Here is a 26,993-nt window from a genome sequence, read left to right on the forward strand (position 1 = left end):
ACATGTAAATCTGTAGTAGTAATGCCACAGATTTTATACCTTTTAATTATAGATATAATGATGGTTATACATTATAATCATGATGATATTGTCATAACACCATAGAAAGGTACAATGTAGCAACCTAAAGATAAAATAATGAGAGTAGGAAACAGACTTTTAAAAAATATTATTTGGCCTTCTTTTGCTATCAGAAGTTCTATGAGGAAACCTTGTAAAAGATGCAGCAGTTTTCAAAGAAAAGAACAAATACTTAAAATATGTTCATTCTTAACTCCTGTTTACCTTCTAATGTAATAACAAGAGAGGAGACTCAGCATAACAAACAACTAAACATCTGTAGGTAACAAAAAAGAAAAATCTCATATTTAAAAAGGACCAGTGCCCTGGCCAGTGTTGCTCAGTGGTTGGAGTGTCAACCCATGCACTGAAGGGTCTTGGGTTCAATTTCTGGTCAAGGGCACGTACCTAGGTTGTGGGTTCGCTCCCTGCCCCCAATTGGGGCTCATGTGGGAGGCAGCCAGTCGATGTCTCTCTTACATCGATGCTTCTCTCTCCCTCCCTCTATTCCACTATCTCTAAAAAGCAATGGAAAAAAATATACTCAGGTGAGGATTAAATAAATAAATAAATTGGACCATAAAATCTAGAACATATTTCCCCCTTAAGGGATTCTAATGCCAACTTAATAGTTCATATCATTATAGGGGAGAGTTTGTATTTTAAAGTGTCTTATCTAAATTTTTTACTTTCTCTTTTATTTTGTGTTGGTAATTCGTGTTTTACCCTATTTTTACTCAGCTTTGGGATCAAGATTGTTTACTTCCTTAAGAGAAATCTGCCAAGTGAGGTTTAACAGGTACTCTATGTTCTGTATGCCTAAGGTCTGCCTCTAGGTTTCCCCTGCTCCCCACAGGGGCATGTATGGGTTAGAGCACTTACTAACCGGGATTGACCTGGCTGCTCCTATCACCTCTTATTTTTGGTGACTAAATCCTCCATTAGATGCAAGCAAAATGTTTATTTCTTTATTTGATGCCTAAAAAGGTAAATTTGACACAGTGGGGAGAAAAAGAAACACAAATTCTTTGCAAATAAATTTTTTATTTGCAAAAACTGTAAGTACAAAACAGAGTGACAAAGATTTTCACATTTTGTGCATTTCTTTGGTCACCTTTCAGCATTTGGGTGAATTACTCTTCACTTATGATTTTTGTGTGAACCTCGCGGCTCTTCACCCGCAGCTTGTTGACCTGGGACTCAGCGATGTCAGCCCGCTCCTCGGCCTCTTCCAGCTCGTGCTGGAGCTTGCGGAACTTGGAGAGGTTGACATTGGATTGTTCCTCCTGAGAATGAATGGAAATGCATTCAGGAGTGAATAGAGTTAAGAATTTCTAGTTTCTTAAGTCAGTGGGTCTTGAATTTTCTTTTTACTTAAAAATGATTCACTCTAGCAAACCTTTTTAAAACCTAGAGAAATGATCTGGAACTTTTTTTTTTTTTTGTATTAACGCCTTTCATGCATCTTGAACTCATGGATAACAAGGAGGGACAGGTGACATTTGTCTCCAAGGTGCTCTAAAAGTTCTCCTTTTAGAACTTCTAAACATCTTAGAGCTACTCCTAAATGCCAACTTTCCAGCCTCTTCTTTTTTCAAAATCCTGAGAATGGAACCAGACCTTTAAAAATGCAGACATGGCCCTGGCTGGTTTGGATCAATGGATAGAGTGTTGGCCCGAGGACTGAAGGGTCCCGGGTTTGATTCCAGTTAAGGGCAACTACTTCAGTTGCAGGAGTGATCCCCTGTCCTGGTGGGGGAACGTGTGGGAGGCAACCAATCATTGTGTCTCTCTCACATCAATGTTTCTCTCTCTGTGTCTCTCCCCCTCCCTTCTACTTTCTCTAAAAATCAAAGCAAAAATATCCTCAGGTGAGGATTAACAACAACAACAAAAATGCAGACATGCAATCTATATCATACCAAACCAATAGCCTTGAGTATAAATTATTGCCATTTAAGGCAGTTTTGTAATTAAACAAGAAGTTGATTATTTCCTAAAATAGAGTGGTCTCTGATTATGTTTGAATATATAGCAATGAATTTGAGAAGCCCAGTCCTGGTTTAGTCTCTAGTAATCATACTTTTTTAAAAGGCTCATTTAGAACCACCAAATTATGGCATTCAGATTTAGAACATCAATAAAACTTAAATAACTAAATAATAGAGTTTGAAAAAAACCCCTCAGATCTTCCTCTTACAGATAAAGAAAGTTGGAGCTAGAGAAAGGTTAACTAAGTCCTCTCTTTCTCTCTCTGACCTTAGAGGTTTAGAGATCAGGGGGAAAATAAAAATTATAAATGAACACAAGAACTAATTTATGATACGTATTTCTGTATAGCCATACTTTTATACTTAGGAAATTGATGTTACTTGATCATTATTTCCCATGAATCACAGGCTGGGGAAATTCGATAAGGTGGAATGCTAAGAATTCATGGTGTATATAATGGTATTTCAAACAACGTTTCCAATATAGAATTACTGTTTTCTTCTTGCAGACCTGCAAATCTGTTCTTCCCTTAGCTTTTTATTTTAATAATACACCACCCACCTAGTTAATCAAACCATAACTTGACAAATTATCTTTGATTTCCTTTCTCTCACCTCCCAAGTGCAACCTATTAGCATATCTTGTAGTTTCTACATCCAAAATAGCTCCACTTCTCTCTGTATGCTCCACTACTATCCTAATCCAAGCCATGTTTTGCTGTACCTACCTATGTCACCAAAAATCATCCTCCATATAGTAGCCAAAATACTCTTTTAAAAAAGTATAAACCAGGGCATGACTGACCAAATGCAAAATCATCCTATGGCTTTCCAGTGTCCCATTATGCTTAGAAAAAAGCCAGACTTCTTATCATGACCTGGAAGACCATGTGATCCTCCTCCTGCCAGCTCTTCAGCTCTATCTCTACTGCAACCTCCCTCATTATTCTACTTCTTGAACCAGACTCTTTTCCACACAAAAGCTTTGCATTTGCTCTTTTCCATCCCTAGAACAAAAATTATCCTTGGCTTATCAAGTGGTTGGTTTCTTCTCATTCTTTAGACCTTCATTGAACCATTTACCTTTAATCTTTCCTCATTTTACTCTTTTTTCGTTCATCCCTTTAACCAAATTAGCTTGGACATATCTGAGAAATGGAGGCTGCCTAATCACCATGAGCGATTCTGAACTCACCGCTTCCTCAGCTTGTCTCTTGTAAGCTTTCACCTTTGCTTGCAGTTTATCCACCAGATCCTGGAGCCTTAGTACATTCTTGCGGTCTTCCTCAGTCTGAAATTATTATATTTTAAAGAGTGAGTTTCTTGAAAGCACAAATACCATCATATTTTGTTGTATGTTTGGTTTTCAAACCTCTGTAGACTGGGGTGAAAACCTAGAGAGGCCATTTTCCTTACTTGGTAAGAGAGTTCCTTTACTCTTCTTTCATGTTTGCGTAAACTCTTGACAGTTTCAACATTGCGCTTCTGTTCACCTTCAACTTCTCCTTCAAGTTCACGTACCTGCAAGAAAATGGGCATTTTAAAGACATTTATTATGATGCATTTATTTAATGGATTTCTACTTTTCAAATGTCCTGAGGTACTTCTTTTACTCTGCTTTATTTGTAATTATTGATACCCTAGTCTAATCTCCCCTTTATAAGTTCTTGGCAGCAAGGAATATCTCTCATTCATCTCTGTATGCCACACATCATCCAGTAGGGCTAGGTATTGAAAAATCATGCATTGGATTGGAATGAGATGGGAAATATGGTGATCAGAAGACCCACCCTGGCCTCCAGTTTCTGGATCTGCTTCTTTCCGCCCTTCAGGGCCAGCTGCTCAGCCTCATCCAGACGGTGCTGCAGGTCCTTCACTGTCTGCTCCAGGTTCTTCTTCATCCGCTCCAGGTGGGCGCTGGTGTCTTGCTCCTTCTTCAGCTCTTCGGCCATCATGGCCGCCTAATTAGCAGTAAATTAAAACCATTCAGAAAACTGAGATAGCACATTAGTATTCAAATTTGACTACCACTGCGTTGCCCTCTGCTCACATCAGTGATGGCCTTCTTGGCCTTCTCTTCTGCGTTGCGAGCTTCCTGGACAATGTCCTCCATCTCTCCCTGGATTTGGGAAATGTCTGTTTCCAGCTTCTTCTTGGTGTTGATCAGGCTGGTGTTCTGGTTAAAACATCACATTTAAAAATGTTAAATACCTGAGAGAAAAATTAGGATGCCTGCTATTTAATGAAATCACAAACTAATTAAATTAACTAATTGGTGTCCCTCCTTATTACATAAAGTATCTCAGGTGACAATGTATTTTTAAAAGACAGTCAATGCTTGATTTCAAAATTAAGATAAGCAAAATATTGTTAATCCAAAAATATTAAATGTTTTAAATTTTATCCTCCATGAAACATTATGAATACATTTTTAGATAATACTAAAATGTGAGCAAGAATTTGATTTTCTTACTTCTGTATTTTTCACTCTTCTCCTATTCTATCTATTCACCTGGGTGTGCAGGAGCTGGACACGCTCACTGGCATCCAGCAGCTCCTGTTCTGCGATTTTCCTGCTCCTCTCCGTCTGCTCCAGAGTGGCCCTCAGCTCCTCAATCTCAGCCTGCAGCAGGTTGGCTCTGCGCTCAACCATGGCCAGCTGCTCCTTCAGGTCCTCCTGGCCCCGGAGAGCGTCATCCAGGTGTAGCTGGGTGTCCTGTGGGATGAAAGATCATTGAGACATCTTGTTCTCAGGGCTTCAGCCACCCCAACTGCACTGGGGCCATCACTTGACCCCATTTACCTTGAGAATGCCTTGTGTGTTTCTGTAGTTCCTCAGGGCCTCAGCAGCCATGCGGTTGGCATGGTTCAGCTGGATTTCCATTTCATTAAGGTCTCCCTCCATCTTCTTCTTGATCCTGATGGCATCATTCCTGCTCCTGATCTCAGCATCCAGCGAGCTCTGCATGGACTCCACCACTCTAATGTGGTTTCTCTTCAGCTGGTCAATCTCCTCATCCTTTTCAGCAATTTTCCTGTCAATTTCAGACTTGACTTGGTTCAATTCCAGCTGGATGCGCAGGATCTTTCCCTCTTCATGTTCAAGAGATGCCTTAATGACAAAAAGGGTGACATTAGCAGGGAATGGAAGTATGTAGTATTCTAGAAATAGGAATGAGTTCCTACTTTTTTGCCACCATAACACATATTTATACTATTATTATAAAAATTTCTACAATGTTCTATTGTTGGTTTTATATATGTCTATCTCCCCAGCTAGATAGTGCCCTTGTGGGCAAGGCTCTTAATTCATCTTTGTTTTCTCAATGTCTAGCATAGTTCTTGTCATATAATTATGTTAGTTGTATACATGGTCAATTCTCCATCTCCATACTCATATTCAGAGTAAAAATTATTTTTCTTTTTTCTTGATTCATCAATTCTTGTGTGAAATTGACCCTAATTTTTCTCATAATTGTTTTAGAGTGTACAATAATATGTCTACCTCTGCCTCCTCTAAAGCAGCCTGAAGTTCAGACTTTTCTTGCTCAATTTGCTTCTTTAATTTTTCCAGTTCGTGGATACGTTTCCCTCCTTCTGCAATCTGCTCAGTGAGATCAGAAATCTCCTCTGTTGGTCAACAAAAATAGAGAAATTTGTTCATTGAGGGAAGGCATTATTTAACTATTTGTTTAAAAAAAAAGGTGAAATGTGCTCACGTTGCAAATTCTTATTTTCCCTCTTTAAGGTTTCAAGTTGGTCTAAGGATTCCTCATAAGCATTCTTAATCTTGAATAGCTCTGTGCTGAGGGAGCGGGACTCCTTCTGAGAAGCTTCAAGTTCAGCATGAGTTTCTTCATACTTCTGTTTCCATTCAGCCAGGATCTGCGGGGCAAATTATGGTCAAGAAATTTAGTGGAGAAAGTTTAATGTAATGAAACCATTTATTCTAGCATCTCTGAGAGTTGAGATGATCTGGGGTGAAAAATTATGATGAATGAGAACAGTAGAAACCACAAGAACACCCCCCCACACACACACCTACCCATGAAGCAGGAGCTACTGAGAATAGTCCTCAGATGGTTTGAATAAGGCACACTGACAGTAGCAGGCTATCTTGACTTGTATGGAGGATGCTGAGGCAGAAGCTTCTGCAGAAATTACCTTGTCAAAGTTCCTCTGCTTCTTGTCCAGGGCTGCGCAGGCAGCATTAGATCTCTCCACATCAAGCATGAGGTCCTCCACTTCATTCTGGAGCCGCTGCTTCGTCTTCTCAAGGGAGGCACATTTGGCGTTCACAGCTTCTACATGCTCCTCGGCGTCCTGCAGACGCTGGGCCAGCTTCTTCCTGAAAAGTGAAATAGAGACAATAGAAGTGAATGGTCATCAGCAGAAGTCGGTGTTCAAAGTGGGTACAAGAGAGTGATTTCCACAGTCAGACTCCTACTACCATGCTTTTCAAACTTGTTTTGGAGATCCAGTTCTGTATTAACTCATTCCCACTCTTACCAACCAAATGCTGAAAATAACCCAAATTTTAGTATCTCTCTACTTCATACTAGTAGTCTGACTTTTAGGCAATCCATGATCAGCCCAATGAAACATTTTACCCTTCAAAGTAGATGACTCATTAGTCCTTTATAGAATCTTAATATCTACCTTGAATTACTGTTATTTATATCTCTTCTCAACTGAATTTTGATCTCCAGAGGGTAGAATCTATATTTTGCTAATCTTTGTACTAGTATTCTTGTAGGCTGTCATACATATTAAGTACTGAAATGTTATATTAATTGAATTTAAATAAAATATATTTGATTTTTGTCTAATTATATCCCCTATTTTCTTAGTTTTCATAAAGCCTTTAATAAAAAGCTTTCCCAAATCAATATAAATTTTGCTTTGAGAGCTCAACTCAGAATCTCTTCCACAGCATCCAACAAAGCATTATAATTCCAACAATATGGATGTACATTAGCCATAGATTAAATGAATAGATCTCTTCTTAAACTTTCTGTTGAATAAGTAGGTCTCTTCTGTCCACATTCTCCCTCTTATAGTTCAGTCTTGGACTTTGTATTGCATTGTATATTTATGCAACAGTTTTCTTTCTTATTACAGAATTTTGTCTACTTTTTATTTTATTGTCTTTAACAATATACTTATGCCTCCACTTTTTCAATATAACCATGTTTTCACATCTCAACGGGAGGAGCTATGCTTTAAAGCTTAATTATTTTTCTTTCACAGACCTATCACCTTGGAGCAATATTTTTGTTAGTTGCTCAGAAAGAGGAGAGGCACAAGAGAGTATAATTAATTGTTATTCTATCTACAACTGTCCCCCTTTTTAAAAACAACCATTCAGCTCCCTGTTCCCTTATGTCCTTTCTAAAAAAAACTAGTTTCCCCTCATTTTTCCTTTGTTTTGGGAGCAATGGATATTTGTTCACTTACTAGAGGTAGCAGATGCACTCTTTTAAGAGAGATGGTTCATTTTAACTAAGTCTAGAACATACTTGGCCTCCTCCAGCTCTTCGGTGCGCTGGATGGCATCCGTCTCGTATTTGGTCCTCCACTGGGCAACCTCGCTATTGGCCTTGGACATTGCCCTCTGCAGCTCGGCCTTGGCTTCCTGCTCCTCCTCATACTGTTCCCGCAGCAGGTCACAGTCATGGCGGGAGGACTGCAGGGCATGGGCCAGAGCACTCTTGGCCTAAAAACATAGAGATTGGCAATTTAATTGTATATATTTAAAGTTATATTTAAATATAACTACGCTCCTATAGGTCTCCAGAAGAAAACAAGGATAATGACCAGAACAATAAAAAGTAAAGTTTACCTTTATCTCCTCTTCAAGTTGCCTTTTTAGTTCCTCAATCTGTTGTGTGAATGCTTGTTTGCCCCTTGAGAGCTGAGAAAGCATCGAGTCCTTTTCATCCAGCTGGCGTGAAAATTCACCTATAAAGACCAAGATCCAGAAAATTCAACTGTACTGTGGAAATTAAAGCTCTAAATTAAAACTGGAACAGGGGAAGGGAGCTGAGTCAAAACATGATGGAAAGCATGCATTACAACAAACCACCAACATCCACTTCAACCCTGACAAGAAAGTTTATGTAAAAATGAGGAGTATGGAAAACATTGAGGCAGAGTACACAAAGATTTTTTTGATCTTTTGATCACGGTAGAAATTGTTAAGAAACATATGAAAAGTAAATCAAACTAACAGAACATTCCAGTGCCTTTTGTGAAAGGCAGTAGGGTTGTACTAGTTTATCTTCCATTGAATCAAAAAAATTATTCTGTAGAAACAGGAGACTTTGAGTAGTTCCCTTTGTAAGTAGAAGTGATGTTCAAAAGGAAATTGTGGAATCATTTTTATATTAAGAAATGGTCAAGTATCGTTCCACTCCCAGAAGGAGCTGATGTATGAGATAACTAATCATATCATAAACAAAATGGCATTTATTTCCAATTCTTTAAGCACCATAATTCAGAAAATACATTGTATTAAATAAAGAGAAAAACTTTTCAACACCACTATTGAACTGGTTACCTGGAAGCCTTATCTCTGACATTTAATAAGAATCACAACTTGCACTTTTTTATATACCACTAAATTACTAGCAGTAAACATGTATTGAGGAAGAGAAACTACAAGGAGCATTTTTATTCCTTTAGAATACAGTTTTTCTTTTTCATAAGTGTACTTACTATCTGTATAACAATAATAAAAACCCCACTTTGAGCTTAGTTCTTGAAAGAACAATATTTGAATGAATATGAAAGTGAAGTGGTTCCAACACTTCGATCAGCCTATTGCTTTAATAGTCCAGATGACCTAAAACACAGTTTCCTTCGTGTTACCCTAGGGCAGTGGTCAGCAAACTGCGGCTCTGTTGACTAATGAGTTTGCCGACCACTGCCCTAGGGGATGGAGAACTGTAGTAGAAAGGTGGATAAGTTGATTGGGGGAGGAATGAATACAGAGACTCCCCAATTTGGATAATCAATGTGCTCTGAACCTCACTGAATGTTCCCAGGCTGGGTTGTGGTCCTGAATATTTCCCTACTTCCCTGGGGTTAGCTAGTAGCAATTAGAAAGACTTCAGGAAAAAGACTGGGGTAAGCTTCTTGGACAGGGCATTTCATCACTACCATAATTTATCATCTTTAAAATTGGGATAACATTCTAAGGTAATGAGGATAATAAACTAATAACTTGTTGGAGCATCTTGAAAAGTGAAAATAAATATTGTGAGGATACAGTTTTTATTTAATAATTTTATTAGAATCAAATCTGCTTTAAAATGTTAAAAAACAAAAAGCCTGGATCTCTGTATTATTTAAAAACAAAAAGAAAGAAAGCTGTTCATGCCTGTGGTCAGTAATGTGCTCATATGAGTGAGCCCCTCTCAGGAAGATAATATGTGATCTCAAGTAAGTCAGTGCAGTTATTGTTTTTGTTAACAAATTGAGCATCCAAGGTAAATATGTCATTGAAGGTCAACACTAGTTGCCCACCTGATTCCGTTTGCAGGCGAGCTCTCTGAGCTGTCAGGTCATTGATCAGCCGCTGCTGCTCTTCTTCCTTAGTCTTAAGTTCACTCAGTTGATCTTCTAGAGTGCGGCACATCTTTTCAAGGTTTCCCTGTGTTCAAAAAGTGGCAGAAGACATCGCAAGCAAGTTTTTGGACCATAGAAATTGTTATTAATCCCATGCATTCCATAGGAGCTTCAGTATTTATCTATTTTGAAAATCAACTACTTTTACAAAACAAAAAAACAGCTGAGGTCTTAGATTGTGATGGAAAGAGTAACAAGATACTACTTGTGAACTTGTCTTTACTCAACTGGCTTACTTGTAAGAGAGTAATTATATTTGATTCAGCTCATGAGTTCTTTTAGAGAAGCAAATTATGTATGTGTGCTTAAAAGAAAAACAAAAAGCCTAATCAAGGCGAGGTGTTTTAAAAATCTCAAAATGTATGGTTGAATTGTATTTTTTATTTGAAAGAGCTTAAGTTTTCACTATGCATATTCTTTGGATGTGACTCATCTATAAAGAGTGAGCACTTTGCCCTGTCACACCTGAGTTGCCCCTCCCTCTGACCAGACTCTTGCCAGATTTCTTACCGAAATCTCTTAAGACATTATTTCTGCTTTGCCTGTTAGCTCATTTTGTTCAATAGATTCCACATATGAGTGAAATGATATTTATCTTTCTCTGATTGGCTTATTTCACTTAGCATAATGCTCTCCAGGTCCATCCATGCTTAAATCATGACTGTACCTTGGCTTTGGAGACACTCTCCATATTACTAGAGAGGTCATCGATCTCCATCTTCATCTCACTCTTCTCCTTCTCCAGTTTCTGCTTGACCCTCTGCAGATTGTCTATCTGCTCCCCAAGTTCAGCCACACTGTCTGCATGCTTCTTCCTCAGGGTGGCTGCTGTGGCTTCATGCTGCAGGGTGGCCTCCTCCAGGTCTCTGCGCATTTTCTGGAATTCAGCCTCCCTCTTCTTGTTCATCTCAAGCTGGGCTGAAGTTGCCCCACCCGCTTCTTCCAGCCGCTCGCTGATCTCCTCCAGTTCCCGGGAGAGGTCAGAGCGCTGCTTCTCTGCTTTGGCCCTAGAGGCCCTCTCTGCCTCGATTTCCTCCTCCAGCTCCTCAATGCGGGCCTAGGAGTGATGAAAAACACAAAGTTAGCTTGTGTTAGTAATTTTATCATGTTGAATTCCACTGATGGAAACCAAGTACTTACCTGTAACTCCTTGATCTTCTTCTGTAGCTGCATCCCAAGGGCCTGTTCATCTTCAATCTTGCTTTGCAGATTGCTCATTTCAAACTCTTTTCTATTAGAAAAGCACTTGTTGTAAGTCACATAAATACTAATAGTAATTCCCCCAGTAGACTTTTGTCTTTGCTGCTTACTTTTTAAGCTTTTCATCAAGTTGCTGTTTGTCATTTTCAACATCCATTGTGGATTCTTGGGCCAATTTTAGGTCTCCCTCCAGTTTCCTCTTTGCTCTTTCTAGATCCATTCGGATTTTCTTTTCTTGTTCCAAAGATCCTTCAAGCTAAAAGTTAATAATCCATGAATATAGTTCCTGGCATATTACCACCTTTTGTCCCAAGTTGAACTTGTAAACATTTAACTCATATATAATCAGCAAATTATTTTGATTTTTTTCTTTGAATTAGACAAATTTATCCAATCTATTACATTTTTATTGCTATTTATCTAGTCCAGGGATTCATCATTTACAAAGTGAAATGCACCTCATTACCACATTTTTACAGTAAACTACTAGGGAGACCTCTTGTCATCTCTGTCTCCCCACTAGAATTCATTGTGTTTGATGCTTTACCTCATGGGATAAACACCATAGCAATATTTCTAAACCGTGACCTTTGTCAAGTCCTCCCTTACTCAGACATTTACAGCGGATTCTCCATTCAATATCAGAACATGTTTGAAGCCAAATTTATCTCCCATGCTCTCTGTTTGGAATCCCCTTTGTCCCTGTGAGAGAAAACCTTATGGATCATTATTGCTTCTTTGCTCTTGCTACACTTCTCGTTTAGAAAACCCTCTCTCTTCTATATCTTCCCATAGCCTCTCTTCTTTCAAGCCCAGTTGTTTTATTTACACAGTTTTTTCTTCCTTCCTTCCCCCTAATTTGTTTTGCCCATATTATCTGTTACAACTAACTTTCTTTATTTTCTTTTTTTTACTTATGTGTCCATATTAGTTCTTATAGCAGGGTTAGAGGCCTGGTGCACAAATTTGTGGATGGGTAGGGTCCCTCAGCCTGGCCAGCTATCAGGGCCGGTCGGGGGTTGGGGGGAGGGACTGCAGGAAGTTGGCTGGCTGTGGGATGTTGGCTGTGGGAGCACACTGACCACCAAGGGGCCGCTCCTGCGTTGAGCATCTTTCCCCTGGTGGTCAGTGCATGTAATAGTGACTGGTCGCCTGGTCGTTCTGCTCGTTCTGGTTGCTTGGTCATAAGGGTTGCTTAGGCTTTTATACATATAGATAATGTCCTATACTGTGTATTCATTGGACACTCCTGGAAGTACTCATTACACTGTAAGAATCCAAACTAATACCCACTTAGTTACAAAATTAAAAAAAAATAATTTTACATGATGTTAGACTTACATCATCTACTTGTTGTTCAAGCTTGGTTTTAGCTTTGGTCAGGGTGTTGACTTTGTCCTCTTCTGCCTGCAGGTCATCCAGAGTCTGCTGGTGGGCCTCTTGAAGGGCCTTCTTCTCCTTGGTCAGCTTAGCTATGGTTTCATCCAGACCTGCCATCTCTTCTGTGAGGTTTTTCACCTAGAAGGTCAAGGAAGAGATTGTCTCTACTATAAAGCAGCTTATTGGATGGTAGAATCTCTATATAGTACAGCAGAATATGTCTCTTACCTTGTTCTCTGTGGCATGTTTCTCCTTTTCAACCTTGGCCAGTGTCAACTCAAGGTCATCAATGTCTTTCTTCAGTTCTGAACATTCGTCCTCCAGTTTCCTCTTCTTGGCCGTCAGCTCAGCATTGATCTCTTCCTCATCCTCGGCTCTCTCAGTCACCTCTTTGATTTTGGCCTCCAGCTGGATTTTGGTTTTGATCAGCTGGTCACACCTTTCCTCTGCATCAGCTAAGCTATCCGCTTCCTAAGAAGGAACAATAGACACTTTTATATTTTATTTCTTTGCATATTTTCAGATTATGTTAATATTTTGAAAGCAAACCATTAAATTGTGTTTTAAAACATTAGGTTAATGTTTATTAGCTTTGCATCATTTAGGAAATATTTATTGGACAGTTACCCCACTGACGATAAAATAAAGGAATTTAAGTCATGGTTTCTGGTAAAATTATGACACAGTTTTATTTCTAATGATGGTGTTCAGGGCACACCACCTCAAAATATGGCCCTTTGGCATACTGAAAATCTTAAGTTGAAGGAGTTTAAGAAAATGGCAGAAGGAAGAAGGTCGTTTGACCTCCCCTCATCCTTCTTTCCATAAATTTCCCATGTGAGGAGGAAAGGAGACATTTTTATCACCAGAGATGGGGAGTTGGGGGCCAACAAGGCTGTATACATAAGCCTTATTAAACTAATCCTTAACTTTCTAGTTACTTCTTCACCATTAACTACCCTTAGCACAAACCCGTGTGTCTTGTTGATTCTTTTAGTAATATTGTATATGAAAATTTATAGAACATTCTAAGAATTTGTGAATTAGGAAAGATTTATAATAAGTCTCTTGGTAAGGTGGAATCTAGAATTTCCCCTAGCAATTGCTTAAATAAAATTTTAGCATCAGATTACAAAAATGGGTTCTGACACTTACAGATTGAACCTGGAGTTGTAGTTCGTTTTTCTCTTGCATCAGAGCAACCATTTTTTCTTCCAGCTCTTTTCTCTTGGCCTCAGCCTTTGCAAGGTTTTCTTTGGCTTTCTCAAACTCTTCCTTCATGTTGGCCATCTCCTTCTCTGTCTCAGCACTCTTGAGGAGGGGCTTAATCTTGAAATACAGCTTCATCCAGGGCCAGTGCTTCACATTCATGAAGGCACGGACATTGTACTGGATACAGTAGATGGACTCTCTGTGATAGGAGCAGAAATTTTCAAAGTCAGGTTATAACAGGAATCAGAATTAAAAGGTCTATGCTGATGGAGTTTAGTAAAGTATCCCTATTAATACCTTCTCTCCACCATCTTCTGGTACTCCACTCTTGCCAAGAACCCTCTGCACCTGGCCTGGGTTCGGGTAATCAGCTGGGCCAGCTTTTCATCTCGCATCTCCTCTAGTAGCCCCAGAAGACCAGCTTTGAAAAAGACCTGTGCATGAGCAGAGTTGTAGATCAGGAACTTTACATCAACTTCAAAGCGACAGGAATAACATTAGGTAGACTTCAGAGACTGTTACCTTGGTGTGACCAAATTTATACTGATTGTGGTCAATGTCAATGGACCCAAGAAGCTTCTCAGAAGCCTTCTTGCTGTCAATGAATTGTCCTTCAGGGATAGCACTTGCATTTAATACCTTGTATCTGTTTAACAAATAAATGATATAGCTGTTGTCATGAACAAGAAGTCTTCCTGCCTTATTATAGAAACAACATAGCTGTTGAGTAGTGTAACAAACATAAACAAGAAATCATATCTACCTCTTTATTCTCCATATATTCAAAGGGTGTCAAACTTTTGGTATTTCAATAGAGTCAGTTAAATTTGTTCCATATATATATAACTTTATTGTTGAAAGTATTACAGATATCCCCTTTTTCCCCATTAACCCCCTCCACCCCACTCCTTCCCACTTCCCAGGCCTTCACAGCACTATTCTCTGTGTCCACTATTGTGTATGCATATAAGTTCTTTGGTTAATCTCTTCCCACCCCCACCTCCTTCCCTCTGAGGTTGGTCAGTCTATTGCATGCTTCCCTGTCTCTGGATCTATTTTGTTTGTCAGTTTCTTTTGTTTATTAGATTCCACATATAAGTAATATCATGTGATACTTGTCTTTCTCTGACTAACTTATTTCGCTTAGCATAATACTCTATAGGTCCTTCCATGGTGTCTCAAAGGGTAATAGATCCTCTTTTTTATAGCTGCATAGTATTCCATTATGTAAATGTACCACATCTTTTTTATCCACTCATCTACTGATGGGCACTTGGTCTGTTTCAGATATTAGCTATTGTAAATAATGCTTCTATGAACATAGGGGTGCATATATTTTTTCTGATTGGTGTTTTGGGATTCTTAGGAAATATTCCTTCAAGTGGGATCACTAATGATCCTTTCACTGAAAAATTAAAGTAAATAAGAGAAATCTCTTAAAATAATTCATGGTGAAAAAGTCTGACCTCTGTTTGAAGTCCGCATAAATGATTCTGCTTGGAAATCCCTTCCTACAGATGCGGATGCCTTCCAGCACACCATTACACCTCAGCTGGTGCAGGACAAGTTCATGCTCCATGGCCCCTAAAACAAGATATGCCTCATTTCATGGTCTAGCACAAACAGACAAGTTTGTCTGGATATCAGAACTGTCTTACCGGGAGTTTTGGTTTCATTGGGGATGATGCACCGTACAAAGTGGGGGTGTGTGCTCCTCAGGTTGCTCATCAGCTTATTCAAATTTTCCTGTGAAACCATATGAATATTTGCTTTAAAAAGTATACTATTTTCAGACATTCATATACACAGACATAATCATGCTCCATGGCATTCTTTTAATACTTCTTAAATTTTTAATTATTTTTACATTTTATTTTTCAATTACAGTTTATATTCAATATTATTTTATATTCGTTTTAGGGGTACAGCATAATGGTTAGAGAAGCATATACTTTACAAAGTGTTCCCCCCGATATTTCCAGTACCCATCCAGATTAGAATTTACAAAGAGTTAGCTCTGGAATTTCCATATTCCTAAAATGGTATTTTATTGCCTACTTTTGTGCATTATATATAGATATTTTGTCTCCTAGGTGTTTAAAGTGGTTGTTCACTGATGTTGAGTGTGATAGAATACGTTGTCAATATAGTATGACATTCTAAACATATGGAAATACTTCCAGCTACTCTTTTTGCCTGGATATGTGATCTGGTTTTACAAATAAGTCAATGTCTTTCTCCAAATCTCCATTTCTTTCTTTACCTGACTTGCAGTTGTATCCCCTTCCCTATCGCATGCTTATTCCTTATCATAGTTGGAGATCTGTGTCTTCCTTCTGGTTCCACAGTGAGTGGCCTTTTAATGCCTTGTTCTGGGAACTGGCAGAAAACTGACAGCCATGTTACCAAGTGTGAGGTGTTTTCCAAGGAAATCCTGTGTGTGTTTTTTTAATAACTAGAGCTTCAGTTTTTGCCACCTGGATTGTCAAAAGTAAAGTAAATTTTCCTTAAAGGGCTATTTTTAAAATCATATCTGGGGTGTTTTGTGTGTGTGTGTGTGTTTTTTTAGATCAGCTTGCAATTCCTACCACTATTTTATCCTCAGATTTTGAAATCTACTCATTTCAGTCTATGCCAATATTCGCCTAAGCACCTGCATTATTTGGAGGCTCCCAAAGGCTTAAGAAAATGTCATGTTTTGCTTAATCCTACCCCATTAGAAACTTTTGAGTGTCAAATGACCTCATTTCCTGACCCCCAAATTGAATTTTACCATCTGATACTTATTTCTGCAATTCTCGCTCATCCCTCCTGAGGCCTGTGTCTCCTATATTATACTGAGTATCTCTTCCAAAGTTCCATAAGACTCAGTTCTACCTGCTGACCTCTCTCCTTGAGTCATATCCAGTTAAATCCTTGCAACATTAATTCCCCTTTCCCACACAGTAAAATGAAGTTTAATTTCCTGAATTTAATTAGAGAAAATGAAGTTTGTACCCTGAAGAGAGCAGACACGGTCTGAAAGGAAGAACCCTTCTTCTTGGCAGCTTTCTTTCCAGCAGCAGCATTAGCCTCTAAGGGGAACCGAGAAAGCACAACAGTCATAGTACAGGCTTCCTCACATGAGGTTTCAGACATTCAGTAAAAGAGAATTCTATCGAAAATTACCTGCTTCAGCAGCTGCTGCTGCCCCGGAGAAGAGGTAGGCTAGGGTCTTCAGGGAACACTTCTGGTACAGGCCAAGCACAGTCTCATTAAGGGGGTCCTTGTTCTTGTCAAGCCAGCCGGCAATGTTGTAGTCCACAGTGCCTGCGTAGTGCACCAGCGAGAAGTGGGCCTCAACCTTGCCTTTGACAACCTTGGGCTTCTGGAAGTTGTTGGACTTTCCAAGATGCTGCTCATACAGCTTGTTCTTGAAGGAGGCGTCTGTGGCCTTGGGGAACATGCACTCCTCTTCCAGGATGGAGAAGATGCCCATTGGCTAGAAGGAGCATAACAGGCTGTACCTCAGTATTCAATACCAGTCTATTCCAATGACTCCATTGTCTGCAGGAGCCAAAGCCACTTTGGTGCTGTCACTCTGTTACTAGAACACTGGACTGTAAGTGCTGTGAGAGCAAGGCCCTTGGTCTGTTTGGCGCAATGACAGAGCAGTGCTAGACATATGGTGTGTGCTTAATTTTTGTTGAACAACAGTACATGGAATGAAATTATGTGTATATCAAACAGCAGTGTGGTGGTTGCCAGAGGGAAGGGGTTTGAGGGAGAAGGGAGTCTTAATATAAGGTGACAGGAGAAAAACTGACTTTGAGTGGTGGGCACAAGGTGCAATATACAGATCTTGTAACATAGAAACCCACACCTGAAATCTATGTTCATGTTGACCAATGTCATCCCAATAAATTTAATGAAAATTTAAAAAAATATATGTGTATATAAATGTAGCTCACTTTTAGCAATAGGTTTACCAAAAATTTCATGTACATAGACATCAAATAATATAAGTAATATTTTGAAAAATCATATCTGTATTTCTCAGTAGCCACTTCCTTCCAACATGACCAGTGATTAAAACATTATGGAAAAAAATTTTTTAAGTTAATGTTGTTTTTACAGTGACATTGAACCCCATTGCTTTATGGGTCTTTGGACAAACCAGAAGGGTATGAAATGCCACAGTCCCTGCTGGGCTCCCATCATATTCTTGGGGATAACTGAGCCCTGGGATTTAACCACCCATACACCTCTCTAGGTGTCTGAACAGATTCTGGGTGCTTTCCAAACACTTAGCCTTTGTGCACAAGGGGATTCTACTATCAGAGGGCTTACAGCCTGAGACAGTGGGGTTAGAGGCAGCAACGTGTTAGCAGGAAAGAGAGCAAAGAGGTGATGGTCCCACGTAAAGAGGAGCTATCCCTGAGGAGTAGCATTTATTTCTTTACCTTCTCAATGAGCTCGATGCAGGCAGCCAGGTCCATCCCAAAGTCAATGAACTCCCACTCAATGCCTTCCTTCTTGTACTCCTCCTGCTCCAGCACGAACATGTGGTGGTTGAAAAACTGTTGCAGTTTCTCGTTGGTGAAGTTGATGCACAGCTGCTCCAGGCTGTTATACTAAATAAGTATAAAATATAAATTACCATTAATCTTATAATAAAAGCTTCTATTGGATAGGGGCTTTTCTTAATTGGTAAGCCCAACTGCCCTCAGGATGGTATGGCTTCATCCCGCCTGCCTTTTTTGCTTCTGTGGGTGAGGAAATGTTAGCACCCTTGTTGGAAGTATCTCCTAAGTAGGACTAAACAGGGTCTGAATGATACTCCCTATGCAATAAAACAATTATTTGGTTTTCACAATATATATTTTTACTTATAGGTTTCATAGTAATTTATCTCTTTATGATTATGTTGTATAACTAGCTAAGGTTGATACATCTGAGTCACTATGATCTGTGTGTTGTTAATAATAGGAATAAAAATTCAATAGCTAACATTTGTTGAACATTTACTATATGCTAGACACTGTGCTAAGTGCTTATATAAATTATTGCATTTGGTCCTCACAGCTGCCTTTTTAAGGTGGTACTATTTGCCCATTTCATGGGTGAGAAAACACTGTTAGAGAGATTATGTAACCGGAGTAAGATCCTGCTGGTTAGGGGCATGGCAGGGCTCCAAAGCTTTGACACCAGAGCCAGTGTTTGTACCCAGTATTAGAACTTGAGGAGATCTGCTATGCTTTACTACTCAGGACACACAGACCTAAAAATAATTGTGAATGCTATTGTGTTAGAATAGTGTCACCATACACAGAAGTCAAAGAGGTTCTACCATACAGATGGAACTTGCAAGCATTATACGAAGTGAAAGAAACTGATCATAAAGGGCTATGTATTGTATGGTTCCATTTCTATGAAATGTCAAAAATAGGCAAATCCATAAAGACATAAAGGAGATTAGTGGTATCAAGGGCTGGGGGAGCAAGAAGTGAGGAATGATTTAATGGAATAGGGTTTCTTATTGGGGTGATGAAAATGTTCTAAAAATGATTATTGTGATGGTTGCACATATCTGTAAATACATTAAAAACTATTGAGTTAAATAGGCAAATGTAATGGTATGTGAATTATATTAATAAATCTATTTAAAAACTCAAAGATATTGCAAGTATGTAGTGTTGTTAGTTTTCTTATTTAAAAAAAAATGTGATATGTTCTTGTTCCTGCTTGGTGACAGATTATTCCTTCCCATTTGGGCTTGGGAATTTCTGGAAATGCTCTTGTTCCTAAAAAACTCAGAAAGATTCCTCCAGTGTCTACCAGTCAGGAAAAGGTATAGGAATTCTACTTGTGGATCAGACACATCTGAGATACTGCTGTCAGGTAGAGGACTTCACTTCGGTACCTTTGTTTCCTAAGATATATTCGAGGTATTCTCTCTCAGGCAGATGAATTTGAGTTACTTTGCAATACCACATCCATCCTCTATACCTGGATATTTCAGGGCAGATAGGAACCTTGAAATCTCTCTTTGAATTTGTCATTGTCTTCCCCACTGTCATCTTTGTTGTCCTCATTACCTTCTTTGTCACTTACCGAGTACTATGTGCTGTCAGTTTATGCTTAGGGATTAAGATACAACAAGCTCGTAACTGGCAGAATGATCTCAGAAGTGTGCTATTTGGAGTGATATGTGATTTACCTATCAGTCTAGTTGAATTTGTCCTGTGATTGGTCAGATACCATTCCCATTATCCAAGTTTACTTAGGTAAGAATTGACAGAGGTGGAGTGTGAGTCCAGACCTGTCTCATTCCAAGTTTGTGCCCTTTTATGGACTTTCAGTCTTCTTTCACATGCCTATTTAGTTTGTAGTACAGCTCTTTCTCACAGACCGTTTTCAATATTGATTGCAGCAGCAGGATTTGTAAACTTCCCTGCTCAAAGTTTCTGATGACTCACATCAAAGATCTCAAAGCCAGCGATGTCCAAGACCCCAATGAAGAACTGCCTGGGCTGCTTGGTGTCCAACTGCTGGTTGATGCGGGTGACCATCCACAGGAACATCTTCTCATAGACGGCTTTGGCCAGAGCACCCACTGAATTGGTCACCTTCATGGACAGAGTAATAACTTGCTGTTATTAAAGACATGTTGTGAAGGCTTAGGATGTGTGTCATTCATTAAGGTCATGCACTTACCTGCTGTACAGTTTGGCCTTTGGTGACATATTCGTTGCCGACCTTGACCCTGGGGTAGCAAAGGGCTTTGAGCAGGTCAGCAGAGTTCAGACCCTGGAGATAGGCCGCTTTGTCAGCAACTGTAAAGACACAGTTTAGGAACCCAACATGATCTGATGTGCACCCCACTATTCATAGAGTAGTGAGAGCATCACTATAGAAAGTCTGTGCAGGAGTACATTTCTGTATGTCCCATCAGAAGCTCAGTTGTACAGGAGACATGAGTTTGGAATGGGCTTTTTTGCCTAGATTCTCCTGTTAAACCCAGATATAGCTACATTTTATACCTTCAGTGCCATCTGGCTCAGCTTGCTCCTCACGCTGCTTTTGCTTGAATTTCATGTTTCCATAATGCATGACTGCCCCTGTGAGCTTATAGATGGAAGCTCTTTCTTCAGAAGTGAAGCCCAGGATGTCAATGGCACTCTATAGGGAGAAATGAGAGGACAAAAATTAGAGCAGAAGAGACTAATTTATTTAGGAGAATTTATACTATATCCTTACTACACACCTACAGTAAGTTGCTATTGTCATTCCCATGCATAATGTATTTTTAAAAAACTGCATGTGTAACTTACATCCGTGGCTATCAACTCTTCTTGGTCATCAATGCTGGGGACTGTGATCTCCCCTTGACTGACAAAGGCATAGTCATATGGGTTTGTGGTGATCAGGAGCATTTCTGGGTACATAGAATTCAGGAGATACATTGTATATTACAAGTTGTTAATAAAAAAGATTAACTTTCATCTGAATTTAAGATATTTCTTACCAATCAGTTCTGGCTTCTTGTTAGACATGATCTGATAAAAAATATGATAACTTCTTTCCGCCTTTAGCTGGAAAGTAACTCTGGACTTCTCCAGAAGATCTGCAGTGGAAAGTAGATATTAGATTGGAGGGAAATTGTCAAGTTCCTGGAATGATTTGGCATTTATGGTCATCAGTTATATTTTATTGGCCCCTTGAGATTTCAGCTGAATGTTCCCATGAGGTACCACATAGTACATCTCTACAATGGCAGTTGCTCTTATATCTCTAGAAAGAAACTAAAGCATGCTGGCCCAAGGCATATTCATCTCTCATACAGAAGATGCCTGATGCATGAAATATAATAGATTCTTTAACTCCTCCTCCCCAGGGTTACTTTATAATAGAGGGAATACTAAAAGTGAAATTTGTCAAGACTCAGACTTGGAAGCAATCAGACATATTCCACCCAGAGGCAACTCATTTATCCCTACTGTTAGTTTTGTTTTTTTTCTTAGAAAATTTTGAGGTCAATTCTAAGGCTGGGATAATTCAGACAAGCCTAACAGCTCCTGGCAGTTATTACAGAATCATTAGCTCACGACTGATGTGGCTAAAGCACACTGTGGACTCTGGTTAAGATTGGCATTAACTGTGGCATGTTTGGCAGCAGAATGGTATTAAACAAGCTCTAGGCTCAGCAGGAGCTGCAAGATGTTCCTCCAAACCATCATTTGTCATTCTTGGATTCTATTTAAGAGGTCCTGTTACTCACATGTTTCAATATCAGCAGAAGCCAGTTTCCCTGTTGTACCAAAGTGGATCCTGATGAATTTACCCTTGCAAGTAAAAAAGATGTTATGTGCAAAGCTTGAAGCACACAAGAGAGATGAGATTTAAATGATAATTCAGACATGCTTTCTCTGGCATTTAAAGGCCAAGGAAACCCCTCTGTGACCAAGACACTTACAAAGCGAGAAGAGTTGTCATTCCTCACGGTCTTGGCATTGCCAAAGGCCTCCAGCAGGGGGTTGGCACTGATGATTTGATCTTCCAGTGTCCCCTGCAAAGGCAAGCGCAGTGCTCACATCTGAGGCTCCCCACTTCCTGAGAGCCCTGACAGTCTTGATTCTGACTCTGGTATTGGACTCACCTTCATTTTGCCAGAACCTTCCTCCTTCTTCTTCTCCCCAGTAACTGCAATTGTTGCAAAGTACTGGATGACACGCTTGGTGTTCACAGTCTTCCCTGCACCAGATTCTCCGCTGTCAAATGGTGACCAAGCAAATATGAGAAATTAAGCCATGAAACTACTTCTACCATAACTATTTACTACCTAAGCATCTATTTTATGTCTTTATTAGAGCCTCCTAGATCTTTTTCTGTGCCTACATATAGCTCATCATTGCTTATTTGCTTCTTTGCTTATCATTGACAAGATATAAATTCATTTATTTATTATTCATGTAACACATATTTCTTCAGTGCTTAAAGTATGCTAGGCTCTCTTCTAGGTGCTGAGGCCTGGGCATGAGTGGTCCAAAAAGCAGCCACTCAACAACTAGGTAGGAAATTAAACTATTGGTTTAAAAAACTATGAAAAAATACAAGTGTTCTTCAGTTTCCATAGACCAAAGATATAGCCCAAGTTAGGTCTTTGAAGGAATAGACATTCCTCAAGTAGGCCTTAAAAACCACTGATAACATTCCCAAACTACTTAACCTTCAGAAGGCTGTACATTGCTCACTGAGCTATACTGGGTTTAAGCCATGTCCAGAGAAGGGATTTTATATCTCCTTCTCCCAGGTAAGTCCTGTGGAACTTTCAAGACTCGACCAGAATGATGTAATTTGCGGCATTGTTATTTTATATTCTGATGCATTCTAAAATCCTACAATAAAGTGAAAACAATATCTAGTTTTAGGCTGATTATACTATTGCTTTAGTATGTGGGCTAAATTTCTTCTTTTGGTTTTTATTATCCTAGTGAGAATAAAATACTAATAAGACTCAGAATAGGAATACATACGTGATTAAGATAGACTGATTCTCCCGATCTGGAAGAAAAATGGTGCACAATCAGCATATCTACCAGTTACACAAACCAAACTTTGTATAGGGAAACACTTAGGGCATTGAGCATAAGTGTCATATCCAATGAAGTTTTTCAATATATTATTGTAAAGTTATATATGATATTATTCTTAAGTTGAGGAAGAGGAAAATATAAAGTGTTGTCATATCTTAAATTCCTTAAGCCCCCACAGGAAGTGTGTCCTTCTGGTTTAAAATAAAGAATAGTACTTTGCAAAGGCAGATAGACATATTCCCTAGTTGTCATGTGTGTATTCAGTGTCATGCTGAGTGCTGATAATGCATGCAACTGAAAAATGCAGAATATGCTAAGCGTTTGGGCTGTAGTTTAATTGGATAAAATAGTATTAAGCTAAGGTTGAGATTTACTTTCTAAATGGATCCAATGGCCACACACACACACACATACACACACACACACACACACACACACACACACACACACACACACACCTTTGTGTCATGGCCACAGATTGCAACCCTAACTTTGCTCAGTCTTTTCAAAAGTATGGCATAGGGTCAAAGAAAGAGCAGGTGAAAGAGGGTGCTTCAATCAGAGTAAAACCCTTTTAAAGGGGAAAAATAACAATTTCTCTTTATATGCCTGTAGCCCTTAAACACCCCTTTATTCAAAGAGAGGATATCATATCTGAAGTGAGCTCTGATGATTTAAAGAGATAAAAATACTTCTAAAAGCATCAAGAAACTTGGGCACTAAAATGATTGAACACTTTTTAAAAATATATTTTATTGATTTTTTTACAGATAGGAAGGGAGAGGGATAGAGAGTCAGAAACATCGATGAGAGAGAAACATCGATCAGCTGCCTCCTGCACACTCCCCACTGGGGATGTGCCTGCAACCAAGGTACATGCCCTTGACCGGAATCGAACCCGGGACCCTTGAGTCTGCAGGCCGACGCTCTATCCACTGAGCAAAACCAGTCAGGGCTGAACACATTTTTTATTTCTGTTCAGACAGTTATTTATCTTACTCTTGCTACTTAATTATGTAAAATAAATCACATCTTTTCAAGCAGGGAGACTAAGCAGAATAATAGGGATGGGGCAGTTGCCTGCTCTGATAGGTTCATGGAGGTGGAATCAGGAGAACTGAGTTTTAGTCCCCACTTTTATAGTATGTACCTCGTGTTTTAGTCACCTCTTCTGGACAACTAGTGGGTTGGATTAGATTATTTCTAAAGGTCTTTATAGTTTTAACATTTTCTGATTATAGGTGGTAAAATAATTCATAGGAGAACCAGCTGAGCTACTCACCAGTCAGCATGAACTGATAGGCGTTGTCAGAGATGGAGAAGATGTGGGGTGGGGCCTCCTGGCGCTTTTTGCCTCGGTAGGCAGACACCACCTCTGCATTATACACTGGCAACCACTTGTAGGGGTTAACAGTGACACAGAACAGGCCTGAGTAGGTCTGCACCAAAAAGAAAAAAAATTAATTATTTGATGGAGACCTTAATTACTATTTTTTGAAAATATTAACTACCTGTATGAGCAGAAGGCCATTATAAGGAACTCACATAGATCATCCAGGCTGCATAGCGCTCTTTGAGGTTATACAGCACAGCAGGCTCGTGCAGGTGAGTCATCATGGCCATGTCCTCAATCTTGTCATATTTGGGAGGGTTCATGGGGTACACCTGGTCATCTTTCACAGTTACAGTCTGTGAGGTAAGAGAGGCCAGATAAAAAATTAGTGTCAGCTCACCTAAGCCAAAATGCAGGCCAGTCTAACCATCTCCAGGTGTTTTACTCACAGCTCCTTTTTCAGTCTTGACTGTCACCTTCCCTGATTCCCTGCTCTGCACTACTGCTTTCACAAAGGACTCTTTAGGGTCCACCACAAACACTGATGACTTGGCATCAAAGGGCTTGTTTTGGGCCTCAATGCGCTCCTTTTCAGACTTTCGGAGGTAAGGAGCAGCCTCCCCAAAAATAGCCATCTCCTGGTCGGAACTCATGGCTGCGGGTTATTGATGGCAGCACAGTTGAAGACTTTGCCTGGCATAAGAAGAAAAGATAGTATAGAAATTCAGAAACTGAACCATTAGATCCACATTTAAAAACAAAACATCATAATGATTTTCTAACCACGTTGCTGTATGTCTGAAACTAATACAGAATAATATTGTAAGTAAACTCATTGGAAAAATATTTTTTAATTTAAGAAAAGAAAAAACATTCTTTATTCACTGACGAGCTGAGCATTGAGTATGACCCCCTCCCTGGCTTGGCTAGAGAAGAAATGTCAGTATCTGTGTTCCATGCCAGTGCTGACAGACACTTAATCACGCATTTGGAAAGAGACTATTGTAACCTGGCTCACTTACTCTTTGATATTATAATTGCTTTCTGAGTTCTATTACATATGTATATTGATTTTTATAAGCTGCCTATTATTTATTGGTTTATACAAAACACAAACAAGATGATGGCAGGGCGTTCTCCATCTCTTCCACTTACTGTCCTTATCTTTCAATTGGATGATAAGTACCTTGCAGGCAGGGAGTACCTTTCCCTCTATGGCATCCTTCACACCTCTCAGAACACAAGGTGGATGCAGCAGATAGCTCAAAGCTGCCTTTGTGAGTAAAAAGAACTATAGAAATAGGTTGCAAAAATTCTAGGAACTATTTTGTATGTGACAAAAATCTTTTCATTCTAGATTTGGATTTTCAAAGACTAATAAAGGAAAGCCAAAATGTGAGGGCTCTGTTTTGCATCATTTTGTTAAAATATATTCTATTCATCAATTTCTCTTGTTCCTGTACCATAATTTTGACAAACTAAGCTTTTTCACCTGTCTAGTATTTATCAAAGACTTAAGATAAAATGTTATTACTTTTATTTTCTTGCTTTATTACTAATACTATAAAAATTTCACAAAAATTTTCAAGATTAGTCTCTTGACACTTAACATTCATTAATCCTGTCAATAATGATAATAGGTAATCTATTTTATAATAACAAAGATATCTTTCCAGAAAAACTTAAAGCACTTGGGCAGACTTTTCCACATTTTCCCAAAGTCCAGTGATTAGAGTGACACAAGTAAAATGCTTTGTCTTGCTGAAATTATTCATCATTTTTTATATTTAAAAAATTTTCCATTTTACAGATTATGAAACAACATGCAGATTTAAGCCACTTTCCAAGGCAAGGATTCAATCTATTTAGACAACATCTCTAGTATTTTATATTATTTAGTGCTGGGTAAAAGCTGTAATATAGGAAATTTACATTTTCTCTATAAATTAATAACACTGAAATGTATTGCATGTTAGAATTCAAGTATTTGAAAGACAAACTGCAGTGTTGCAAATAGAAAAATTATGTATAAAACTCCTGAAGACCTGAGAAAGCATTTTCATTTATGACAAAGGACATAAATGCATATGAAATCAGTTTCTAAATCCCGCTCAGAATTTTTCAAGGGAAGTATGACCATCCATTGAATTGAAATGCTTTTATTTGATAACCCCTGACCACTCTCCAAACCACTGCAGAAGGTTTCTTGCATCTTTGAGGAATGAGAAAAAAATCAGTATCTTACCTTAGAGCTACAACCTGGAAGTGGATCGGAACTGCAAGAAAAAAGATAAATTTCTTCTGAATTACATTCTAACAATCCCCAATTATAGCATGCATAATTCTTAAGTCAGGACCAGATAATGACTAGGACCACTAAAACGTCTAATTAAAATTGCTCCGGAGTACGTTGGTGCCTCACTGGAAGAGCTGCCAGGGGCAGTGGAAGCCAGGATGTGTGTCATGGCATGCGTGAGGGCAGCCAGGCATCCCTTACCGTCCTTCGCACAGAGCCCTGTCCTCTCACACACTTACCTTGAAGCTTTATGAGGAAAGACAAGTCATACTCATTCCAAGGGCACTTTTATAGCTTTATGAGGAAAGACAAGTCAT

The 26,993-nt window shown here is 39.1% G+C and overlaps 1 protein-coding gene across 2 annotated transcripts; it reads right to left on the reverse strand.

The window, feature by feature from the left end:
* Positions 1-1,003: 1,003 nt before the first annotated feature.
* On the reverse strand, positions 1,004-26,988 carry LOC308255175 (myosin-1). 2 transcript variants are annotated; one of them, XM_080682199.1, is made up of 40 exons: positions 26,916-26,988; positions 26,626-26,656; positions 24,830-25,073; positions 24,593-24,736; positions 24,330-24,486; positions 22,988-23,015; positions 22,111-22,222; positions 21,928-22,020; positions 21,733-21,796; positions 20,980-21,078; positions 20,786-20,889; positions 20,495-20,633; positions 20,169-20,287; positions 19,931-20,080; positions 17,915-18,085; positions 16,641-16,953; positions 16,470-16,546; positions 15,131-15,218; positions 14,939-15,056; positions 13,995-14,118; positions 13,770-13,906; positions 13,416-13,671; positions 12,489-12,731; positions 12,222-12,398; positions 10,991-11,136; positions 10,821-10,911; positions 10,348-10,737; positions 9,579-9,705; positions 7,894-8,012; positions 7,571-7,767; positions 6,216-6,399; positions 5,771-5,936; positions 5,557-5,681; positions 4,855-5,163; positions 4,564-4,767; positions 4,102-4,227; positions 3,842-4,012; positions 3,468-3,572; positions 3,247-3,342; positions 1,004-1,346 (listed from the first exon to the last, which is right to left on the reverse strand). In XM_080682199.1, exons 3-40 carry the CDS (start codon positions 25,031-25,033, stop codon positions 1,194-1,196), a joined length of 5,826 nt encoding a protein of 1,941 aa, XP_080538325.1. In that variant the 5' UTR covers positions 25,034-25,073; positions 26,626-26,656; positions 26,916-26,988; the 3' UTR covers positions 1,004-1,193. The 2 variants fall into 2 exon arrangements, with proteins under 2 accessions (XP_080538325.1, XP_080538324.1); XM_080682198.1 differs by lacking the exon at positions 26,916-26,988 and adding an exon at positions 26,878-26,902.
* Between the last annotated feature and the right edge of the window lie 5 nt (positions 26,989-26,993).

The sequence above is a fragment of the Plecotus auritus genome (assembly GCF_963455305.1).
Source record: "Plecotus auritus genome assembly, chromosome: 7".
NCBI classification, from domain to species: Eukaryota; Metazoa; Chordata; class Mammalia; order Chiroptera; family Vespertilionidae; genus Plecotus; species Plecotus auritus.